The sequence below is a fragment of the Tinamus guttatus genome, unplaced genomic scaffold (genome assembly GCF_059628265.1).
Source record: "Tinamus guttatus ecotype Peru unplaced genomic scaffold, ASM5962826v1 Tinamus_guttatus_pri_ptg000125l, whole genome shotgun sequence".
NCBI classification, from domain to species: Eukaryota; Metazoa; Chordata; class Aves; order Tinamiformes; family Tinamidae; genus Tinamus; species Tinamus guttatus.
Genome location: NW_028288659.1, coordinates 4,385,248 through 4,403,097, shown reverse-complemented (window position 1 = coordinate 4,403,097; position 17,850 = coordinate 4,385,248). Strand labels below are relative to the sequence as shown.

The 17,850-nt window shown below is 40.5% G+C and overlaps 1 protein-coding gene across 1 annotated transcript in view; it reads left to right on the top strand.

The window, feature by feature from the left end:
* PTN (pleiotrophin) overlaps positions 1 to 9,560 on the top strand; it is a 68,237-nt gene extending 58,677 nt beyond the window's left edge. The window contains exon 5 of the mRNA XM_088521653.1: positions 8,608 to 9,560. Within this exon, the coding sequence (XP_088377779.1) occupies positions 8,608 to 8,660 (53 nt within the window). The 3' untranslated portion in view covers positions 8,661 to 9,560. The remainder of the gene's footprint in view (positions 1 to 8,607) is intronic.
* Positions 9,561 to 17,850: the final 8,290 nt, after the last annotated feature.

The following is a 17,850-nucleotide window of genomic DNA, read 5'->3' as shown; positions in this document are numbered from 1 at the left end:
CTGGAGGGGCGAGATGGGGTTATAAATGCTTGCTTGTGTTTCCCAGTGCTCCCTGCTAAGTCTGAGGACAAGGCTAGTTATTTCGAGATGATGTACAGCTCCCTGGAAACTTTAGTCCCTGAGGCAGATCTCCATGATTTTGCTTCTTGATGCTGTAGCCTGAGGAAATATCATTTTTGTTAAAAATCTAAATGGAAACAAGAGTAAGTCATATAAGAAAAATAAAACAAGTCATATAAGAAAAATAAAACATTGGCTGCAGTGTGGACCATCCTCAAACTGCTAGCAAGCTGCCGATGCAGTCCTAGGCTGATAATGTTTGGGTGTCTTTTAATGGTGCTTTTTCCTGCTTCCATGTCCCTAGATTTCTTGGAGGCACCCCACTACTCTTTCCTTTGGGGCTGCTTTTGTACTTTTGAGTATTAGAGTGGGCGTTGAGTGGGCTTTGAGTATTAGAGTGATCGACGCAGTTCTGAGCAGGAAATCATAGAACCATGGAATTGTTACGGTTGGAAAAGACCTTCAAGATCATCGAGTCTAACCATAAACCCTTCAACAACTTGTGCATGTAGGAAAGGGAGAAAGAAATACTTTTTAAGGAGTCATTTTCAAAATTCAGAATTTTTAGTTGTTCTGCAGCTTTTACAGGTGTTTTTTGAAAATAGAAAGTTCAAGAAATTTCATGGGAAAACATCTCCATGTTTTCTCACCTCCTGCTATGTATTTCAGATTCTTTTTTCAGTGTTGCCCCAAATGATGAAAAATTGTATGTGACAAATGCTCTTGTTTAACCCCCCTTGTGACCGCAGGAGTTTCTTTTAGTGTTTAATACAGACCTTTGTGGGTGAAAAATTAAACGGCTTTATGTGTGCCAGTGCCCTTAGGTGCTCATCCTCTCACTTTCCTGGCTTGCAGCAGCAGTCCAGCCTCCTTGGCAGTAGTGAGTGTCCTTGAGCCGTGGAAATGCCTGAGGCTATGGGACTTACTGTGATAAAAGATATGCCATCAGCAAATGTTTACACTCATTACTGTTCCCAGCAGTGGCACAGAGAGAAAGCTCTGTTCCTTCCCTTCCTCCCTTTTCTGCCTCTCCCTTTCCTCTCAAGCTTTCCTTCCCCTCCCCACTTCCTCCCTCTATCTCATTTTGCATGTCACCTAACTATGTTTTCTTCTATCTGTGCTTACTGCAAGATATTTGCTGACAACTGTTGTGTGTGGCACATGGATCGCAGGCCTATGCCCTGCGATCCAAGAACAGATCCACTATGAAGCACAATTGGGAAATGCATGTGTGCACTATCTAAACTAAAACTATCTAAATGAATTGGGGTTCCTATTCCCAGCAAATTTCAAACAAAATCTTTTCTATGCCCCGAAAAACCAATATGCACTGACCTATGAGCTGACTCAATACGTGATCTTTTGCTTCTCTTTAGACATACATAGGTAAATACCAAAGTCCAGATGGAGTGTTAATGCATTTTGTGTTCAGCAGTTTCCAGCAGACATGTCAGTGAAGAATAAATCGTGAACTGTGGATGTATCAGTCCATTCCTGCACCTGCTGCACTGGCAGTAATTTGGATCTTGTGGGTAGCATAGTCAGAGAGCTAAAGAACCAACTGGCGCCCTGTTGATAACGCACATTGCAGAAGGCCTTCCTGGGGGATACGGTGCAGCTCCAGACTTTAGGTTTGAATTGGATCTACCATGTGTTAAACTGAGAAGAAATTAAGAGATATCCAAAATGGAAGTTTAGCAAGTAAGATGCAGAGCAGAATCTACTTGGAGAGGATTGACTGAGGTTGTGGAGAAATTGAAAATCTTTTATAGACAGCTAGAGAGAGGGATTAAAGAGCACAGGGATACGGTATAAGGGATATGATCAATCGTAACATACTAATGAAGTAAAAGTGATATCAAGGTCTTTGATCCATTGAAGAGTTGTTGCCTTTTGCTGCTCTTTAGCTAGTGGACTATTCTATCCAGTATTCTATCCATTCTGAGCTTTTCAGAAGAGATCGTTTTGGAACAAAATCACCATTGTAATATAGCTTTTCCTTCTTACACTGATTTGTAAAAGATAGATGTTTCATTTAAGGCAGGAAAATAGGAAGAAGAACAATTAGAAGAACAATTAGCCATGGAAAGCTCTCTAGAAGCAAAAGAAATATCTTTATATTTAAAGGATATTTCAGAAATCAACAGACTTATTCCTTCTATAATGAGAATCACAAAACAGTATTGACTCTGTTCTTGGAGAGCAGCAGTCATTTAGGGTGAGTGTGGTTTTTTTGTTTTTTTCTTTTTTCAACTGAGGGATGAAATCCTCAGCCTCCTCAAAGCCAAGGCTGCTACCTGCCACATGGGATTTCATGCAGATGCTTTGGAAAATCCACCTCAATGACAGGTAGAGAGCCTTCTAGAAAAGCTGACCTCTTTGCTGAATGGGGCTGAGTACTAGTTCCTGGGGAAAGTGTGTCCTGAAAACCTGGTGTTGAAATTCTTTGTCCTAGCCTTCCATCACCACAGCTTTTGCCATTGCGAATGATTTTTATTACTTGTGGGCACACTGACTCACATTTATGAGAGTTCAGCAGTGTCATGACTGAATTGCTTCCTTTGCCTCATCAGGTGAAAATAAATACCTTCAGGTACCTTGGCTTACAAAGCTTGGTCTCCATTAAAGTGTGATTACTTCCCTTTTGTGCCTTATACATTAAGGGTGGCTTCAAGGGTGGCATATGCTTCTCTTTGACATAGTTGCTTTCCTTTGCTGCTTGCACAATAAGAGTGAGACTTCAGAGCAGAGGCTATTTACTGCCACTCTAGATTGCATAGAAAAGGTTCTGCTTATCAAATGAAGCCATTTACTCAGTAAGGTCCTGAACTTAAATTCACTGGAATTTTTGTTACTCGTCCTCATGCAGACAGAAATGGGTCCAGTGTAAATTCATGTCCATGTGGCCTTTAATCCTGTGAATAATTCTGATGTGTACAAGCTTTTATAGTGTGATTCACAAACTAAACGATTAGAAAATCAAATGCATTTACATTAAAGAATCACAGAATGGTTGAAGTTGAAAGGGACCTTGGAGGTCATCTAGTCCAATCCCTCTGCTCAAGCAGGGTCCCTTAGAACATGTTGCACAGGATTGTCCAGGCAGGTTTTGAAGATCTCCAAAGAAGGAGACCTCACAACCTCTTTGGGCAACCTGTTCCAGTGCCCTGTCACCCTTAGATTAAAGAAGTATTTTTCTCATATTCAGATATAATTTCAGATGTTTTTCAGTTTGTGTCCATTGCCTCATGTCCTGTTACTGTCCACCACTGAAAATAGTCTGGCCTTATCCTCTTGCCAACATCTCTTCAGATATTTGTATACACTGATAAGATCCCCTCTTCTCTAGGCTAAACAGGCTCAGCTCTCTCCACCTATGCTCTTAAGAGAGATGCTGCAGTCCCCTAATCATCTCTGTAGCCCTACACTGGACTCACTCCAGTAGTTCTATGTCCCTCTTTTGTGCTGGAGAGCCCAGAACTGGACAAAGTACTCCAGATACAGCCTCACCAGGGCTGAGAAAAGGGGCAGGATCCCCTCCCTTAGTCTGCTGGTAACACTATTTCTAATGCAACCGAAGAGGCCATTGGCCTTCTTGGCCACAAGGGCACCTTGCTGCCTCATGGTTAACTTATTGTCCATCAGGATTATGAGGTCCCACAAAGAGCTGCTCTCCGGAAGCTCAGCCCCAGCTTGTACTGGGATGTGGGGTTACTTTTCTCTAGGTGCAGGACCTTCCACTTGCCTTTGTTGAACTTCAGCAGGTTCCTCTCTGTCCAGCTCTCCAACCTAGCCAGGTCTTTCTGAATGTGAACACAGTTCCCTGGGTGTATCAGCCACTCTCCCACTTATGTATCATCAGCAAACTTGCTGAGGGTCCCTCTCTGCTTTCATCCAGGCCACAGACAACTAAATTGAACAAGACTGGACCCAGTACTGGCCCCTGGGGCACATTGTTAGCTGTAAAGAGTAGACTCTGCACCGTTGATCATAACTTTGCCATTCAGCTAGTTCTTAATCCACCTCGCTGTCCACTGATTTAAACAAGCTCGGAAGTGTTGGTTATGAGGATGTTATGAGAGACAGTGTCTGGGCTCCCAGACCCTTGACCACCATTCCCAGAGCTCTGAAACCCTGTTTGATGGTTTCCAATTTCCCCGTGGTGTCATTAATGTACAGAGGGAAGAGCAGCAGAGGGTAATAGGGGAGAAAAAAAAAAAAAAAAGATTTTCAAGCCCAGGTTGGTTGACACAGTTCATTTTTGCAAGGCTATTTGTACAGGGCTATGTGGGTGTTTGTATTTGGCTGGAAATACTTTGGGTTCCAGGAGGAAGCAAGTTGGCTGTGCAGTGCTCAATTGCTGTTCTCTGTGGGAATTGCGAGGTATTCTGAACTTGATCTTTGCATATGTCCTGCTCCACGATCCTGGCCTCCAGCTGTGCAACTGCTCTGCTCAACAGCCTCACAGGAGGGAAGGGGGAGGGACAGCAGAAAGGATACGCTGTAAAACATAGGCCGAAATGGAGGACAATTTAACTGTCCTTCTTAATATTCTGGACCATACCTAGCTCACTCTCCAGGTTCTTTTGTTTTGCTGCAGGGATGCCCAGGGATGGTAAAATAAGTGGGTGACTAAGAATTTCCTTGATGTGAAGGATGTGTGCTCATCCAAAATGGAGAAGGCATAGCTGCTCCTCTTGCTGCTTTCGGCAGTGTGGCTGTGTGTTGAGGCATGCCAGAGGCAGAACAACAATTTGTCTGGGGCACTGATGAACAGTTCTGCTGGCAGTGCTCCTCATAATGCAGCCCAGGCTGCTCTTGGCTTTCTTTGCATGAGGACACATCCTGGCTCGTGCTCAGCTTCTCGTTCATCCCTGGTCCTTCTCTGCAAAGCTGCTTGCCAGACAGTTGGTCACTAGCCTGTACTGGTGCATGGGATTATTCTTTCCCAAGTACAGAGTTTTACCTTTCTCCCTGTTGAATTTCATGAGATTCTTGTTAGCCCAATCTTCAATCTCTTTGCATTGCAGCACAACCATTTTGTATACCAGCCACTCCTCCAAATTTTGTATTATCTGCTGAGCCCGCGCTGCATCCTATCATCCAGGTCATTAATGAAGAAGTTAAACAGTTATTATCTGTTTACCTAGGTTGATACTACAAGACTGCTACACTACACCCATTCTGTCGTGGGCCTACATTTTCCCTAGTCTTTCTTCTGCTGCTAATACACTTGCAGAGGCCCTTGTTGCCTTTTATGTCTCTTCACAGATTCAATTCCAGATGGACTCTGGCTTTCTTAAAACTATCCCTGCATGCTCAGACAGTGTCTCTATGTTCCTTTAGACTCATTGTCCCTGTTTGCTTTATATGTTTGGGTATTGTCAAGAATATGACAAAGACTTCTTGCCTTCTTTGCTTGGTTTCCTGCATTTCAGGATCTTGAGCTCAGAGAAAGTGAACCTTGAAAATCAACCAGCTCCCCTGAACCCCCCTTCTTTCCTGCTCTGTATGGGATTCTTCCAAGCAGATATCTGATCAGGTTAAAGTCTGCTCTCTTGGAGTGTGGGGTTGAGATCCTGCTTCGTGTCACAGAACGTTTTGCTCTGCCACAGGTAGCTCATAGAAATGTCTCAGACTGGTATCTGGCTGGCTCAGCACTGAAAAGATTGTACAATTTTGCTTTAAAGCAAGCAAATGAGGCCATGAATAGATTCAGGTTAAAATTCTGTGGGGGCTGATATGCAGCTGGATTTTATTGCAATGAAATCAGAGGATCTCATTGCAATGGCTCTGGATAGCATAGCTAGCATGTGTCTATGGCAAACACGTCCCTGTAGGCAGTGCATTGGTGAGCAAGCGATGGAGTCTGTGGCTATTTTCCTTCCAAGTATCACATCAATCAGGTAGGTGAGGTGTGAGAGGCTGCTGTTCACACAGGGTGCTTGCAGAACTGGCAGTGTACAGTGATCAGCATTCACTGTCCTGGTTTCCTTGCTTCCTTCTGAGCGTCAGAGAGTTCAAGCTGCTGTGCAGGGCCGCTGAGATGTGGAAGCAGTGGTATAGTGGCTTCCTGTCAGGGGCTGCTATGAATGCACCCTGCTTAACAGATAGTTATAAATTCTGAAAGCAGGCTAGGACCACAGTAAATTGTCTAATGGGAAATGGCTGTTCTTTCTTACTATGCTGAACTGAAGGTCTTGCATCTTTCCTAAGGTGAATTGAATTCAGGTAGTTTTTCATGTATGGAATTGAACTCTGGATAAACCTGGATTTAATAGATGCAATAGAGCTGTGGGATCTTTCCTTGGGAAGTGAGACTGTACCGGTATTGTGCTCTGAGCTTGTCAGTGCTTTCTCACATGGTGTCCGTGCTGGCATTGATTGCATGGCCACCCTTTTAGTCAAATCTGGCTACCATGGGAAGAGAAATGTTGGCAGACACAGTGATCTGGATGACATGGATCCCTGTGTGGCTGTGTAAGCTGATGTGATAGTCTACCATAAAAATTGAAATTTAAATGTGAGATAAACAGAGAGGAGAACAACAAAAGCCTGAGTGACACAGACACATAGCTGATGTCTGACCAGAGACAAAAATGAATAAAATACATTTTAATTCAGCTTTCTGCTTTGCTAGCCACAGACATATTGTAGTCCCGGCCACAGTCAAAACAGACAGAGGGTAGCTGTGAACAAACTTGAGCACTGGGGACCATCAGAGTACAAAGAGCAACACTGTTATAAGTGCCTATCTAGCTATTGGTGTCTGTGGTAGGATTTTTAAAAGTGCGTAGGAGGTGGGAAATAGTTGAGCCATTTTCTTTTTTTTTTTTTTTCCTTTTTCATATTACCACAAGTCCAAGGGTTCATGTTGTTTCGTGGTGTCAATGTGCTTTACATCAATGCAGCTTATCCTTCTTCTGAATGATGAATATGCAGTGATGTGAATATCTTTCATACAAGCATAATTACCTCCCAGACAGGAAGGTTTCACTCCACTGAGGTAGGGAGCAGAGTCAGTTGTCCTCCTAGATGCTTTGGAAGTTTGGATGAAGTGCAGATTATCGCAAGTTAAGCAAAGGGAAGGATTTTGTTTCTTTTCTTTTTTTGTCAGAGAAGGCACAGACACAAAAACCAGCAAGCAGAGTGCAGCTGAGTACAAATGAATAAATGCTGGGTTGTCTGGTACTTCAAGTCAAGTGCAAGACGGATATTCTTTGAGACTAAGGACCTAGTTTGATCGCACAACAACTGCTGACCAAAACCATCTCTGGGAAGCAAGTGACTTCAGTCCTGCTGTGAACTGTGTATACTCTTCCTTTCTGTGAAATACTATTAGTGGTCAGCATATATTCATGTCTCCTTTGTAAATTTATTGAAATCTGCAGTGTTTCTCTCTACTTACCCTGGACCTGGATAGATTTAAAAAATTCCAGAACTAGTCAGATTGATAAAATGTAAGGTTCCTTTTAGAGAAAAAGGAAAGAAGGAGAGAGGGGGAGAACAACTGATATAGAATCCGTGAGAGTCAGTGATCCAGTGATATTGCATTATTGCTTAATCCAATAGCTTTAGCTTTCGGTGGGAAAATTAGAGGAAAACAAAGTTAGAAAAGGGTAGGAGAAGACAGACATACATTTACTAGGAGAAAAAAAAAGAGCTTTTATTAAAAACAAATGCCATATGAACTCAATGACAAATCACATTTCGGAGTGACAGTTTGTAAAGTAGTGCCAGATTCTCTGCTAGGCTTCTCTGTGAATTTCTTCTACCTAACCTAGCTATATTTCCTATGCTTGTGCCATGATGGACATTGCTGCAGATGGTAATGTTAATGTATTAACTTTCATTTCTGCTATCTCCTTGTTCCCATATGCTCCACAGATTTGTCAGGGCATCGCGCACTCCCTACTCCTTTCCATAACCCATCAGTGCTAATGGGCTGGGCTGACCTTGCTCTGATAGCTCCAGGCCAAGCCTCAGTTGCCTTAAAGTGTACCTGGATGTTCATCTCACACAAAAGAGGGAAGGGTTGACAGTGATGAAGAAACAAATGAGCTCTCTCACCACGCTCTGGAGTTGCTCTCGCATTCAGAGGAAGCCAAAGACTAAAAGAAGGGAAGCAAGGGAGGGAGAGGGCTGCGTGGGCAGTGTGTGCAAAGCTTCCTTCCAGCTCTCCACTGAGCCGTGACCCGGTTTCTCCAGGAGCTGCCTGCTGTTTTCTTATTTCCAACCAAGATCCTGAGACAATGCTTTGCATGCCAAACAGGGCCAGCCACTCAGATAGGAAGGCTTCAGAAATGGACGTAAACTTCCCTTTCCATCTTCTCCAGCTCTTTAATCATTCTTTTGTTTTGTTTTTCTTTTTTTTTCCTTCTATTTTCTGTTTACCTCTTTAGAATGAAGAAACAGAATTAGTTGCATGCACAGAGAAAATGCAAGAGATGGAAAAGAGCTTTGACTTTCATGGGTATTGGCTTAAATGTATTTTCATGACTGCTATGTGCTATTTTTTTATGATTGTTATTATTGCTATCTTCACAGAATCCAAGAAGAAGAAAAAGGAAGGCAAGAAACAAGAGAAGATGCTGGATTAATAGAGCCAACTTGGGCAATGTGAGAAAGGGACATCAGGAAACACGATCAGTTAACGGTTTCATTTATACCTAGGCATTTTATCCTAAAATTATTTATAGCTTAATGGTACAATAGAAGGAAACAAGCAAACACACAGAAAAAAGACCCCTTTTTTATTACTTTAGTATTTTTAATGTATAACCCTAACAACAATTTTTAGAGACTTGCAATAAAGGACTCCAAACTCATTTAGAAATTTACATCTATTATATATTGAACAATGTAGAAGTTTTAAAAATATGTTTTCGCAAATATTGCTGTAGGTCTCAATCTTGTAATTACTCCATGCAAGCAGAACCTGAGCCTGTGTAGAGCCCAGCTGAAGCCAGTGGTGCCCTGTGTGGACATAGGTGTCTGTCTGGATGCAGTTATATTTAAGATTGGAACCTTTTGTCTGAAAAAAAAAAAAAAGACTTTGTTTCTTAAGTTCTTACTACATCTAAATAACTGTATGAAACCATAAGTTTAAGAAAAGGATGGGGGCATTTCGTTGAGTATTTGTAGGAATTTTTTTGTTTGTGCTGTGAATGTTCATTCCAAAATGCCACCATTTCTGGGCAAAACATCAGTAGCATTGCTTCTATTCCTGGTTGTACTTTTCCTGTGTGCGGGAAAAACTCTTGAATACTTTCTTTCAATGGCTGGATATAGCAGAGTCTTAAATTTTCATGATTTTGAAGCAGGCTAAAAAGGATTTTTTTTTAAGTGGAATGATAGCGATACTCTGTTTTTTAACATATCAACATTAGTGGATGATAGAGTCTTCTGTTTTATCTGCAAGAACAGAAAATACTTTCTTTTGTTTGTTTATTTTGCCAGCAGGGAGACTACTCTTTTCACATAAATCTAGTTGAAAAGGTTGTGATTCTGCCTGACCCAACTCCCTTTTGTATCAGCAGGAATCTTCCTGTTGATTTCAATTATAGCTAGTTGAAAAATAGAAAGTGTGCAGAAAGTAGAAAAAAGGAGGAAAGTAGCAGAAGAAATTGATTTGGATATTACACATTTCTGACCAAGAAAGAAACAATTTGAGGGGTCCTGAAACCAGTAGAACCAAATTAATTTTTATTTCTCTCTTAATAAAGCAAAGAGGAAATGACAGAAGAGCATCTTTTGTTTTCTTCCATTCTCCAACCTCAGAAAAATTCAACCAAATTAAAAATAATTCTGTGAAAGTTTTTGTTTTTGAAACAGTCCATGGGGGTAAAAATATATACATATAACCAGTTGGTTTCCATTCTGCTCCCTTTTACCTGACTATTTCAAATAATTGTGAGTCCTAAATAAAGTCAAAGTAGAAAAAGATCTAAAAAAAGGGCCTGGTGGAAACAATTTTACAGAAATTATTTTACAAACTAAACAACCATGAGCCCAGCCTTCTTAGAGGAAACTTAAATGATTTCAGTGCACTAATTCTTTTTAAAATAATTTCTGTTAAAATCTCAACCTTATATTTCAATGGCAAGATCTAAGCTGTGCCATCTGTGTAGACCCCAGGTCTGCTTGCTGATAGGCTCCTTGCTTCAGACTGCTAGGCTGATAAGTACATTTATATAAGTAAAGCATTTGCTCTTTGGGAATTTAGCTTGTAGACCCAGCAGAGAGCCTTTTGCCAGACCAACTTCTCACTCCTCTTTTCTATGCAAAAAGTACTCCAAGACTTGCCTTGTTTTTGCTCATGTGAAGGGAACCACTAACCTGAACTCACCATGAGGCAACTCCTCCTGTAGACATTCCCAAGCCCTTCTAAAGTCAGTTAGCCAAGGCTACACGTAGCTCTCGATAGCTAGCCGCACAAGTGTTTCCCACTGTCTTTGCGTGGGTCTTGCAGTCTGTGTTTATACCTTGCACGTTGTGATTACTCTGTTAAACATATCTGAGCCAATGGCATAGGTAACATGTCCCCAGCGTGGTGGATGAGCAATGACCAAATTGCAGATAACTTTTCAAGTTGCCATTTGCAAAGGCTTCGATCCAGGTGGTGCTGGGTGCTGTGTGGTTTGTTCATGTCCTATTCAGAGCCACTACTGCTCATGCCTCAGACTTAAGCTAATGGGTTGGTAAATCTGAAAGTGAAGAGAAGAATAAGGTTTTTCACTCACCAAAGGTTTGTCTGTTTAAATGCTGCATCAGTTCACTTAAAGTGGTTCAGCTTTGAGCACAAACACTGTTGCACCATGGTATTACATTGGTTAACCTAGTCCCTGTTTCACAGGGAGTTGGCAGGAATTGGGAATGCTGCTGAGACCAACATTCTTGATTCTCTTTTAGCATAACTTCAGATGGGACTTCTGATTTTCACCTTTGAGAGTAGGAAGAAAATATATTTCTCTGTGTTTTTCCTCCATGAATTGTGGCTCTTATGATTCAGTGTCAATCATCTGGCTTATTAAAAGAACATTCCTAACAGTTTTTGAAGGAGGCTAGGCAAGCTGCCATTGTTAGAACAGAGTGTAACAGGAGAGAGTTTACAGAAAATAAATAATTTAAAAAATCCATATTAGGACCAGAAGAAGTCTTTGGGAGGTCACCTTGTCTGACAGTGTAGTGGGGGTCGCTGCTTCAAATGAATTCTGTGTTTTGCCCTTCTTGTCCATGAGGTGATTCTCAGTTATAATAACATAATGTACAATAAAATAATGTTTCACCAAACAACACAAAGTTTCTTTGGATTGAGGGTTAGGATAAGACATATTCACCACCTAAGGATGAGTCTGCATCCAGGCCCTGGCTTCCAGCAACTTCAAGTTTAGGGAGCCTCTAAATAGGCTTAACCATACTCCTAAGCAATTAGGCCTATATCTTGATTCAAATCGAAATTTGCGATTTAGGACATTTTCTCAATTTGACATGTCTCCTGACAAAGATGTTCAGATTGAAAGAAAATCTTTGTTTGTCAGCTTAACATATTTAACAGACTTAAGTGCAGCAAAACTATTGCTTAAAGTATGTTTTAGGACAAGGTTCCTGAAGGGAAGAAGCATGCTGTACATTCAGGTAAATACTAAGTTGTAACCCACCCATTCTGATCTTCTACCTCCATAATGACCTTCTGGACAGTACTTTTCAAAGGAGAAGAATGAGGAGAAATTTAAGAACAATAATTATATAACTTCTCAACTGACACTGTAGAATAGATCATGGGGCCCTATCCAAAAAGACACGGATACTGTACTGGGATCATTTTATACAGACTTCTTTTGCTTGTTTCCCTGAGCAGAGGAGGCAGGGTAACTTGATAGGATGTTCACTTTCATGTTTTGTTTCATTTGTGCCTTATTGAAAACTAAGCAAATGTAGAATGTTATTACAATACAGAGAAATGAAGATTCCCATTCCAGTCTCAGAAGAATGTGTTCACCAGGAGGCAGTGGCAAAAGGAAGCAGTACTATGATTATCTTTTCTGTTTTAGGAGTGCAAGTCATGATAATGTTGATAGGAGAAAACATTTCTTTCATTTTGGTGTATATCTTGCCCATCACCAATTGGTGTGTAGATGGAGATGCCAAGTAATCTATAGGTGAACAAGAAATACAGCAGAACATTAGCTATGATGAACTAAGGGGAGGTGAATACTTACCTTATGAGAACAGGCCTATAAAAAAAAAGCGTTACTAACCATACTGTTAGCAGCGAGCATCTAAAGATGAATATTGTATAGCTTTCCCATTTCTTTAATGAAATTCCTTAACAAATTACCAGCTTTCTCTGAGTTTCTGCAGTGTAACATCAGGGGTGAGAGTCGGGAACAGTACAGCTTGGTTTTCCAAGGATTTTTTTCTATGTAGAAATATATTTTTATTCTCAGCTGCACAAGAAATTGCCCTGCAATATTAGTGATGTAAATCTGCCCCTTTTTAAAGTGAAGTATTGGTGAGATGTACCACGTCAGCATATTTTAACAAAGTTTCACATCTTCCAAATATTTACAGGAAGGAAAGAGAGTATGCAATGATGTATTTCATATTCCATCTTCTTAAACCCTTGAGGACAGCCTTTTCTCTGAACTTCTGACTATGTTCTCTGTTCTGAGGGCACATTATATCTGCTGCCTGCTTTCACCCTTAGTTTACCCATATTTTGATACTATTCATAAATTCACTGTCAGCTCTGCTCTGACATTGCACTTCCCACCCAAACATCCACAGAAATCGTTGAAATCCTCCTCATGTTAGAGGGTGCATTTTCCAGTCCTCCTCCTGGTCAGAGAACAGCTCCAATAAGCCCTTGCTACCAGTCACCTCTCATGGCATGCATTTAGCATTAAAAATAAATAAATAAATAAACAAACGTAGTGGCAACTTGCAAATCAAAAGATGAGAATAAACAAGGCTATGCTGTAATAAGCAAAAAGAGTCTCTGAATTCTTTGGAGGGGTGGTAAAACCTTTCTATGTAGGTCAACCTGGGTTTGCTACGGAATTGAAATACATCGCAATTGGTGGAAGAGGAGAGGCAGGGATGAAAGAGGGGCTGTGCTCAAATAGAAAAGCCCCTGAGCTAAATAAAACTGCATCCTATCCTACTACATCCTTCATGCCCCTAGGTGAAAGGGTAGATAAATGATACACAGAGCTTCAGGGTTAGTGAGAAAAGTGCATGGAGAGAGCCTCTTCCACCCCTAGGATGTTTTCATTTGGGGATGGTCTAGATGATGGTGGTCAGAAAGCTTATGTTCCATGTCTGCTTGTGCCCCAAACGCTCCCCTTCTGCCTCTGCTTTCGCCTCTGCTTTCTTCAAAAATGGCAGTCTGCCTTGTGGCTTCTTCCCTCTAACCCTAATACAACTGAGATATTTGAAGGAACATGTGAGAACTCAACTATATTCCCTGTCATAATCTTTTTGGTGAGAGCTGTACAAGCCCTTTACCCTTTCTACAGTTTGTCATTTAAATGTAAACTGAGCTCAAAACTCAGATCTAGCCTTTAACTTTTTCAGCTTTCTGTTTTCTTATACCTTTCTTTTCGAAAAAACAAACAACAAGAACGGCAACAAAAAACAGACATAAACAGAAAGCCTGTATCCAGTGTATGATTTTACTGATGAGAGAAGAACATGTTCCCAAAGTGTTCCAGTTTTGGAAGGTCATGCAAAGTTAAATTGAACAAAACTTCAGCATTAAATTCTATGCTGTACAGGTAGGAAAACATCTAGCTCCTGTGGTGCACTTACCCATAGTCTTTTAATTACGTTGCTTGAGTTCCCTCATCCTTACTGTCTGGCAACAAGACACCATCTAACTTTTTTCAATGAATCATTCATTACACTGCCCATGTTATAATTACATGGTTCATCTAGACTTTTTACAGCTACTCCAGCAGCTATTGCAGTCACTAGGGGGATTTGAAGCAAAATGTAGGCTATTATTCCTGCTGTTGGAGCTCAAAACACCTAATGAGGATTTCAGTATCAAAAATAGCATCTCTCTAAAAATATATGTGCATGTGTACTACATATCTGTCTATATATACCCTTTTCTATACATACATATAGCCATATATGAAGAGGTAAAACTCTAGTGTATCCATAACTCAAAATGTATCTCACAACTATACTGCCGTGTTTTAAAGGTAAAGCAGAAGGGAGAGAGCTATTTCTGTCCTGTGTTGTGTTACACGAGGGCAATATATAGGATGAAGAGACAGGTTTCTCCCCACTACCTGGCAGAGCAGTTTAAGGAGAATGATGCTGTCTTGTGTCACACCAAATACACGGAAGGGCCTTGTTTAAAACTTCAGAGGGGAGGAACTTGTTTGGTTAAGTGTGAATATAGGAGGCCAGCGGAAAAAAAAAAAAAAAAAAGGCTTTTTCTCTGAAAAGTAGCAGCAAAGAAAATGCAAAAAAAAAAAAAAAAGAAAAACAAGAACTCTCTTGATACTTGTAGTTCGGGTGCTAAATATCAAAAGGAATGAAAATTAAAATAACAAATTAAAGCCTGAGTATCATGTTCAATGAATCGCTAATTATGTATATATATCCATTAAACCAGTGCTATATGATATCTTCTCATGGATTACTCTTTTTTCCAGTTCCTTTTCCTTTTTTTTTTCTGGTTTGTATATTGATTTTGTAAGCTAGCAGTGTGTTATCTTTTCAATATTTTTTAAACTTGTATGAAAGCCATATATCCGTATTGTAGAATGAAAGCATTAATCCTGTAACATCCCTTAATGTTTCCTTTAGCTCTGTGGGATTGTGGGAGGCTCTAGCGAATGTATATGTTTACCAATTGTATCAGTATAATTCACTTGCTCTTAGTGGCGATAAAAAATTAAATAAACTAATACACTGAAGTGTGGTGTCCTCATTTTGTTGCTGAAACTGCAGGGGACTTTGGAGGTTTCTTAAATGGATTCCAAAGAATCATAATATTCTTTCTTTGTGATGTTTTGTTTGCTGCCGGTTATAGGTGTTGCCTGCCCTTATCACTATAAACTCAAGAAGAGTTGTAATCTGTAGGAAGAATTCTGCCAGAAAATCGTTCTGGCAGAAGATGGTTCTTTGGTTCATGTGTGCTGAAGTCTACCCCAATTTCCCCCCAGTTACCAGTTCTCTGAAGGAGCTTGTTTCCATATATGGTTATTTCAGTCTCTACAATATTGACACAATAATGGGTAATAGATGAGAATTTAGAATCACTTTTTTGCTTTTCTTAAATTATTCTATCAGCTAAGGAGTGAGAAACCATAATCCCAGCCCCGTTGTGCTCAGCTCATATATTTTAATAGTGCCTTTAATGAGTGTTCAGTGAGAGATGATTAAGTCCCAGGAGTAGAGCAGAGATGTTAAATTACATTAATGGAATGAATAGAATGACAAGTAAATTCAGGTAATCCTCGATTATCTGTTCATTTCTTTTCCTTTCTTTTTGTCCTTTGGCTATGTTTTTTTTTTTTCTTTTTTTTTTTTTTCCCCCCACTCTCTGTTTTCTTTTCCAAATGTCTTGCTGGTTTTGTTTCTGTGTCCCATGGCTAGCTAAATTTTTAGATTAATTAATTACTCTGTACAAGCCACTCCATCCCTCACTGCCTAGAGGGGAGATACTACATACATTATAGGACCAGGAGAATTATGCAGGCTGCTGGAATTGTTTGGGAGAAAGTTAAGTATTATAAATTATGAAAACTGAGATGCATTCTTCAAAGCACTAATAGACTTGGCAACCTAAATCCTAACATTGGAAAGGAGCCAACTTACAGCTGTTTAATTATGAAAGGAAAAAATCTCTTTTTATAAGCTACCTGGCAATTGGTTGCATTTTTAGGTTAGAGAGTAATGTAGGAGTTCTAAGATACTTTCGTTCTTGCTTGGGAGCTATCCCATCCCTGCTGTAAGTCTGAGCAGCTTGATTATCTCAACTGAGGATTGTCTCAATTCATGCTCAGCTTCCCAGAGGTCCTGCACTTGGCTCACGGATTTTGACTGGCCTTCCCACCTCTGTCCCCACATGCTAAATCAAAAGTTGGCCTAGCCAAGAATGTGAAGATCTGCTCTCTTCTGGTGGATTACCATCATTCATGTCCTTTATATAGCTTTTTTTGTTATAAATGGCAAGTATGGAGTGGAGAGAACTGGGTGCAGAATGAGGCCCAAGGCTCTGTGCTCCACACTGGCAGTTGCTGCTTGATGAGTGGGTCTATGGGTGTGGGAAGCACTACCAGGAGGGTGCTAGGAGGTGCCGTCTCCAGCAAAATAACTGTCAGTGTAAAGACCATTTTGAGACCTGTTGAATCCCAGAGCTCAACCTACGCACATGGACAGCTGAAGCTAGAAACATGCCTGCACTTCATGAGCTTGCAAGTACCTCTTGCAAGTACCTCAGAGTAGAACTGTATTTAGTACTCAAGGACATGACACTCATGCATACACATACACAGTCACTGTATCCCTTACCTTGTAGACAACAGAACAACACCTGATTGTCATTGAAGACAAAACAGAATTTGTGCAACGGTTGCCGAATTGTTTCAACAAAGTAATAGTTCTGCTTTCTCCTCTGTTTATGGTGATGTGGGAAATCACCTAAACAGAGGTAATCTCTCAGAGGATATCTTGCTCAGCCTCTAATCTTATAGTCAAGCACAGATCTGTTGTAAACTATTGACAGTTTTCTGAGAGTGGTGAAAGAGATTCAATACTAAATAAAAATACACATGTATGCACACATTCTTGCAGGATAATCAGGTCACAGATGTCTAAATCCCTTCCTGGGCCTCTGAATTACCGAAGGATCCATTGCTACACCATCACCATGGAAACTATTGGAAACTCCACAGCAAAGAAAATTTTTGTTTCTATCTGTCTTTGTCTTCTTAGTTACATTGCAATCCTTTTAATATGCTGCTTTCCTCCTACCCCAGGAGCAAAGGATGAAAACTTGGATCTGTTAAGGTGAGTGGCTAATTTTCATTCTCTTCAGTAGGTGATGTGTCTGAAGACACGAACTCAGTATAGGTTCCTTATTAAAACAAAGCAAAACAGAAGAACTCACTCCCCAGAAACTGATAAACCTTTTTAATGCATTAATATCTATTTGCTCCCTCTGTAGAAAGGGAGAAAAGCAGAAGTGTGTTTGCTGGAGATAGAGGAAAAGAACTTTCTCTAACAGGGATAATTTATTACTTGCATGCTGTTGCAATTTGAAGTATAATCTCCCTCTATTATTATTTTTTTTTATTCTGATGCACAACTTTAAAAGCCTACTGCTGATTTTGAAAAAAAAAAGTTATCTCTTTTCACAATTATATTTATTTACTCTCTCTGGCTTTTGTATTGCATTAATTATTTTATTAGCATTACTTATTGCATAGCACCATAGATACTCATGAAATCTAGATACTTAGTCTCTGTCAAATGTGATTGGCACTGATCTGATGGTGCAAAGTGGGCACCAGGCTGCTGGAAGCGGCTGGCTGGAGTTTTGCTTTATGCATAGCAAACCTGCAGCTGTGATAAAGGACCAACTTCCCCTTCCTCCCCAGAACACCTCCCCAAAAAGGTAGCAGCCAGAGAGAGAGAACAAAAACAGAATAATCTCACTGCTATTGGCCTGTCACTCTCTCTCCTTTCCTTCCTTCCTTCCTTCCTTCCTTCCTTCCTTCCTTCCTTCCTTCCTTCCTTCCTTCCTTCCCTCCTTCCTTCCTTCCTTCC